The following is a 7,101-nucleotide window of genomic DNA, read 5'->3' on the forward strand; positions in this document are numbered from 1 at the left end:
AAGAAGAGGGGGTGGGTGTGCCTGTGTGTGTGCCTGTGTGTGTGTGTTTTAATTTTTGTGTGTTTGAAGTATGGAGCTTAGTTTCTCTGATGCTGAGTTTCTTCTGGTTTATGCTATAGTGAAAGCAAAGTTACGTTGTTGTAGTGATTCTTCTGCTATGGTGGATTTGAGTCAGACTTTCTCTTATTAATCTGACAAATAAATGAAATGAAGAGCAGTAAGTCTCCATAGAGAGAGTCTTGTGGAAAGTGTGATGACCTCATTTGTAATTAGTGAACTAAAATTAGTGAATAATCTTTCTTAAATAGCTGGATGAGGTAAGCTGATTTATTTATTCCTTAGATTTTGTCTTGCTATATTCACTGTATGTATTGTTCAATCTTAAGTATCCACCTACAACAAAAGCCAGCAGTGACTGATGCAAGCACTGACTGTATCTATTTGGAGTAAGAATTTTTAACAACTTGGCTTCATAAAAGATCTGACTGTATAACATCTCATAGAATGTTATCTGTGTTTTCAGGTGCACTATAATGTTGGCAAAAACCTGGCTGACAAAGGAAATCAAAGTGCTGCAATCAAATACTACAGAGAAGCTGTAAGGTATTAGAAATTGTACTGCTTTAATGAACTATGCTAAAATTGCTTTAATGTTTAACATGAAGAAAATTCTTAGGTATTCATTTTCATGATCTGCAGCATTTGCATAGAGTCATACATGCCCTATACATACTAATCATCTCTTAAATTTTACTTTTTAAATTTTAGGTTGAATCCTAAATACGTACACGCCATGAACAACCTTGGAAATATTCTGAAAGAAAGAAATGAGCTCCAAGAAGCAGAGGAGTTGCTGTCCTTAGCTGTACAAATACAGTATGATTAGAACAATGCTAAGCAGTATTTTGCACCAAGCAAAAATGATACAGTAGAGTTTTGTGTTCCAAATGCTCAAATGTCCTTTTCTTTCCCCCCCTTTTTTTCCCCCCCACAATTTGGCCAGACCTGATTTTGCTGCTGCATGGATGAATCTAGGAATAGTACAGAACAGTTTAAGAAGGTTTGAAGAGGCAGAGCAAAGCTACTGGACAGCAATTAAACACAGGAAAAAATATCCAGATTGTTACTACAATTTAGGGCGGTTGGTAAGTGCTTCTTAATAAATGATGGCTGTGACAGTAATCTGTGTATGTACATATATGTAATTCTGCTGTACTGTTAAATGCTGATAGTTATTCCAGTTTGCTTGATTTGTAGTTCAGGGTGATTTTGTATTTTTAGTAGTTTTACTACTGCTTTCCCAGTATACTTCCTTCCATACCACCTCTGGTAGTCCTACCTTTTCATATAAAGATATATAAACATAAATATAGATTGTGTTCTTTTGTTCTAGAGATATATTAATAATTTCTCAATATTGGACTGTTTTGCAGTCATTAGTATATTTAAACAAATTGTTAGGTAGTACAACTCTGCCAAAAAAATCCGTTTTGATTATTGGAAATATTTCTGTTAAATATTTGCTTATTCTCTTGTGTAGATTTCTAAATTGCATGTTCGTTTTCCTACCTGTCCTACTGGTACACACATATTTGAAAACAAGCCTGGCTCCCAGAGAAAAGCAGTGTAAAAGTGTAAAATTAGTATACAGCAGTCTATCTTGTATACTACCCTAGTATTCTTACATTTCTTATTTTTGTCTATAAAAACAAGTTCTACTCGAATGGAATGAGACATTAACAACTCTTCAGAGTCTTTAGTGCATGATAAGAAAGTAAAATGAATCAGGGTGAAATGACTGGGATGTTCTTTGGTTTTAGTATGCAGATTTGAATCGCCATATAGATGCATTGAATGCATGGAGGAATGCTACAGTTCTGAAACCAGAGCATAGTTTGGCTTGGAACAATATGATTATACTGCTTGATAACACAGGTATAACCCCAGTTGAATGTTTTGATGAGTAATTTGGTGTCTTTCAAAACTTAAAGCTTTATCTGTATTTATCTGAAGGGAGTTCTGCCTCTTACTTGGCTACCAAGACACTCTGTATACCTTCTGACTCAGTAGTTTTAGAGCATCACTTGAAATTGAGCCCATAAATTTTATTTCCAGTGCTTGTTTGAAATGGCATCATTGTGCGAGCATGTTTGTATTATAGACCAAACTTCGGAACACTTGAATCTTTGCTTTATTGTTCTTCTGAAAGTGTTATTTGTGGTAAACAAAGTAGAGGTTTTCTATTTTCTTAATCTTCAGTGCTTTACATTTGTGTGTGTGTGATAACTGGTTTTCTTTAAAAATGCATGTAATCAGCTATTCATACACTATGCATGCTTGCAGCATGAAAAGTAACTAATAACGCTTTGTTAAAAGATGCCTTCTCTTTTTCCACTACATGGGCTCGCAGGCAATCTAGCTCAAGCAGAAGCAGTTGGAAGAGAGGCCCTGGAACTAATACCTAATGATCATTCCCTTATGTTTTCATTGGCAAACGTACTGGGGAAATCGCAAAAATATAAGGTAGGTAACTAGAGCTTTCTGAGTGTTGGGGTTTGGGTTTGAGGTTTGGGTTTTTTTCATGTTTAAACTCTTAAGTTTTTTGTAGAAACTGTTTGAGAAGGTCCTTGCAGACTATGAACTTAGATACAGGTTTCAGTGCCCATTTCTGGTACAGTATTGCTGTGTGATTCTGGCCTAAGTTCATCCCACCTTATTTTAGATGCCTGTGTTAGGAATGTTGCTGCCCTAAACTATGTCAGTGGTCAGTGGGGAGAAATAGGCTCTTAAGCACACTAGAGGGCAGTTGGGGTCTTGTATTGCTTCACTGCCGATGGAGACAGCCTGCTCTGATTTAGAGGCCTTGGTTCAAGAACTAAAATTAGAGGTAATTAATTGGGTAATTACTGTTACCCAATATGAATTCTAACCTCTTTGCCTCAGATGCTATCTAAAATAGAGATATTAACAGGTTTGCTAATCACAGATTGAGGATGGGATAGCTGGGTAATCCCAGAATATTATAAGTCCATACATTGAGCAATGTATTGAACTTTCTCTTGGATGCAGAGGACCAGCCTGCAAGTGGTACCTCAGCATTAGCTACTTACATTTACAAGTAGTAAATGTACTGGAACTGATGAGAATGAGTTATTTTCGAAAAGGAATTGCATGAGCTGACAGAGAATAAATCATACACAGTTAATATATTTTAGTTGTATGTATGTGATTGGGACAAATTAATAATTAAGGAAGTTTTTGGTATTCCTCAGAAAAACATCATTACTGAACTATGACTTTCGGGGGTTTTGGTGGCTTTTTTGATAGTGATAATGTTAGCAGCGCTGAAGGAAAATCCTCATTATATGCAAAGTAGGAAGATTTTATGATGTTAAATTTCTAGAATATATACATTTTTCCACCAATTACTGTGTCCACTTAAATGTCTACAATCCTGTTTGTGTAGAGCAAAAAACTTAACTAGTAATTTGAAATGGATGGGTTATAACCGGGAGGTCAAGTTAAGTGAATTGGAAAGTGGACTTACTTAGAAAAGGTTATGTTCTCAGCAGCAGTATTTTGCATTGCCTGGAAGGAGGAGATACAGGGTTTTTTAAGTGGGAGAATGCTAAATGACAATAAAAAGCATGAAAAATCAGATTTATTTTCTACCCCTTGACTATGTAAAAACAGAGAGAAGTGGATGGCTCTTTAAGGATTTTTACTGAGTGTTCAGGGTGGGAAGGGAGGAGGGGGGAATAGACACTGTCAAGGTGGTGGAGGTCATTTTCAGAGTGCTGCCTGGCTGTGTCTGATGTGTTGTATAACCTCAGACATTTCATTTATTAGGTTACTTGTTATGTGTCTGTATAAAAGTTATTACTGTACTGGCTCTGTTGCCATAAAGTAAGATTTGTTCTGTGTTTTGTTTATTTTTTTTGCTATCTCTTATCTTAAAAAATATTGAGTCAAAAAGGTTTTACTATGTTATGAGAGATTTCCTTCCAATAAGCACACAGTATTCTTCAGCTTCAAATGCACTTAGGTTTTCAGCAGAAGATGGTTTTCCTAAGTGACCAAAAAAACCCTAACCCTTTATGATTTCTGATTGTATCTACTCATGAATGATTTATTGTTCCAGAAACAAAAGCGCAACAAGGATGAACTGTTTTGGTGGCTTTGTTTTGTTTTTTAATTAACATCTGTTATACCAAGTTAGAGTTCTTCTTTAAATGCTTGTTCTTGTTGCAATGGATGAAGAACCAAGCTATCTTTAGTTCCTTGAAAATATGTAAGCTATATTTTTGTTATGTATACATCTATGCTTTTTCTGTAAAAAGTACAATAAATTAAAACCGTTCAGCATTTTTTGTATTTGAAATAAAGCCAGTCTACAATTTTATGCTGTGGCCTTGTCAGCAAATTGAATGCAGTGTGCTTACCCAAAGCCTTTGCTACAGCCAGTGTGCAAGTTTCTTGGCAGCACTTAAAAGATTTGGCAAGATAGAGCAATTTGAAATATCACCGGAGGTACTGGAACATATATTTACTCCATATATCTACAGTAATATGAATATGATGCACCTTAAATAGCCTTTAATCAGCCAGTATGCTTCTACTAGCTGCTGAGCAAACCAGTGGTGATAAAAATGTTTTCAGCATGTAGTAGAAGATGTATGGTAATGGGAGCCAACTCTGAGAATATTTCATTAAATTTCTGGGAATGCATTGCACATGTTGTCCCATCATGCTTCAGCAGTGAAAGGATGAGTCCGTACATTAGGTGCTTCTCCTTTGTGGCGATGGCAACTTTTAGGCATAAAACTTAATTAATTGGACAGCACATCTTTCACGTTGATTGCTGTTAACCTGTCCAGTGAAGAAAGCAGAGATCTACTTATTAGACCAAAATACTAAAATTTCCAGTGGAAAAAAAATACAACTTTGTGGGACTTGTGACTATTGCATGCTTTCAAGTGCCAATCCACTGTTGATTTTTAGGCTTGGATGGTTGTACGAAGGAGGAGGTTACCTTGCAACACTACTAGACTTGCCAAATGTTTCAGTATGTTCCTCAGGTGACTGAGTTAGAATCATAGAATAATTTTGACTGGAAGGCACATCCAGAGGTTATCTAGTCCAATCCCTGATCCAAATCAGGGCCATCTCCAGTTTAATCTTGAACACCTCTATGGATAGAGATTCTAAAACCTCTCTGGACAGCATCTTCCAGTGCTTAACCACCCTTATGGTAAAAAAAAAAAAAGTTTCCTTTTATCTAACTGGAATTTACCATATGCCAGCTTGTATCCATTGTGTCTCATCCCGTCTCACAGACTTGTGAGAAGAGTTTGTCTCCATCTTCTCTGTATCATCTGATCAGGTACTTGTAGATAACAATAAGGTCTCCCTTTCATCTTCTCTTCAGAAGGTTGAAGAGATCCAGTTCCTTCAGCTGCTCCTTGTATGTCTTGTGCTCCAGCCCCCAGCCATCCTGGTGGCTCTCTGCGGGACTTTACTAAAGTATGTCCTTGCCCATCTTGTAGTGGGAGAACCCCGACCCGAACGCATATTCCACATGTGGTCTCGCAAGTGCTAAATAGAGGAGGAGGAGGACTGCTTTACTGGACCTGCTGGCTGTATTTCGACTTAATATGCAACCCAAGATGTGGTTGATCACTTTGTTCTGAGGGTACACTGATGGCTTGTTATGCAGTTTGCTGTCTACCAGGCACACCAGCTGTTTCCAATATGGTTTCCCCCCAGCCTGTACTTTTGCATGGGGTTATCCCATCCCAGATACAGTACTTTGCATTTGCTCTTGCTGAACTTCATGAGATTCCTGCAGTCCAGTCCTGTCCAACATCTTCAATATTGATCTAGATGAAGGGGCAGAGTGCACCCTCAGCAAGTTTGCACATGACACAAAACTAGGAGGAGTGGTTGATACATCAGAGGGTCATGCTATCATCCAGAAGGACCTAAACAGGCTGGAGAAATGGGTCGTTAGGAAACTCATGCAGTTCAGCAAGGGGAAGTGCAAAGCCTTGCAGCTGGAGAGGAACAGCCTCAGGCACAGTACATGGAGGGGGCCAACCAGCTGGAAAGCACCTTGGCAGAAAAGCACCTGGGGGTCCTTGTGGACACCAGATTGATTGAACATGAGCCACCAATATGCCCTTGTGGCAAAGAAGGCTAATGATATCCTGTTTTGCGTTAGGAGTGTTGTCAGCAGGTTGAAGAAGGTGATCCTCTGGAGTCCTGTGTCCTTCCCAGAGAGCCATACTGGAGGGAGTCCAGCGAAGGGCCATGAAGATGATGAAGGGACTGGCGTGTCTCTCCTATGGGGAAAGGCTGAGAGAGCTGGGATTGTTTGGCCTGGAGACGTCTCAGGGGGAAGATCTCAATGTATAAAAATACCTGAAGGTGCAAGGAGGATGGAGCCAGGCTCTTTTCAGTGGCGTTGAGTGACAGGACAAGCAGCACTGGGCCCAAACCAAAACATGGGATGTTCCCTCTGAATATCAGGAAATGTTTTTTTGCTGTGACTGTGACTGAACACTGGCATGGGTTGCCTGGAGAGGTTGTGGAGTCTCCATCCTTGGAGATGCTGCCTGGATGTGGTCTGGGGCAGCTGGCCCTGTTTGAGCAGGGAGGTTGAACCAGATGACCTCGAGAGGTCCGTTCCAACCTCAGCCATTCTGTGATTCCTGATAGTCTGTTTCTCTGTCCTGTCCAGATCCCTCTGAATAGCAGCTGTCCCCTCCAGTATATTGATCACTCCCTCCTCTTAGGTGCTATCTGTCAAGTTTCTGAAAATGCATCCAGTCCTATCATCCAAAACATTAATGAAGACACTAAATAGTATGGATTTCAAAGAGACCGTGCATCCAGGAACATTATAGTCTGGGTATGACAATGCTGGAGCTGCTGCTTCGGCCAGGGAAAAGCAATGCTAAAACTTGCACAATGGAGTCATGTACTCCCTAATCTTTCAGACGTCTGGTTCCCTTGCTCACTCCTTTCCAAGTATTCCTTCTCCTGAAACAGGATGTTCTGCAAAAGGATTGGTATGCTAGACCACTCTCCATCATCTTTGGT

General features: G+C 39.3%; 1 protein-coding gene across 1 annotated transcript in view; it reads left to right on the forward strand.

Moving 5' to 3' along the window:
• The window catches only part of TMTC4 (transmembrane and tetratricopeptide repeat containing 4), a gene marked incomplete at both ends in the record, with an annotated part of 19,507 nt that extends 16,984 nt beyond the window's left edge, over positions 1-2,523 (forward strand). The window contains 5 exons of the mRNA XM_010077195.1: positions 524-603; positions 769-876; positions 1,004-1,145; positions 1,821-1,935; positions 2,411-2,523. Of these exons, the coding sequence (XP_010075497.1) occupies positions 524-603; positions 769-876; positions 1,004-1,145; positions 1,821-1,935; positions 2,411-2,523 (558 nt within the window). The remainder of the gene's footprint in view (positions 1-523; positions 604-768; positions 877-1,003; positions 1,146-1,820; positions 1,936-2,410) is intronic.
• Positions 2,524-7,101: the final 4,578 nt, after the last annotated feature.

The sequence above is a fragment of the Pterocles gutturalis genome, unplaced genomic scaffold (assembly GCF_000699245.1).
Source record: "Pterocles gutturalis isolate BGI_N339 unplaced genomic scaffold, ASM69924v1 scaffold27463, whole genome shotgun sequence".
Classification (NCBI taxonomy): Eukaryota; Metazoa; Chordata; class Aves; order Pterocliformes; family Pteroclidae; genus Pterocles; species Pterocles gutturalis.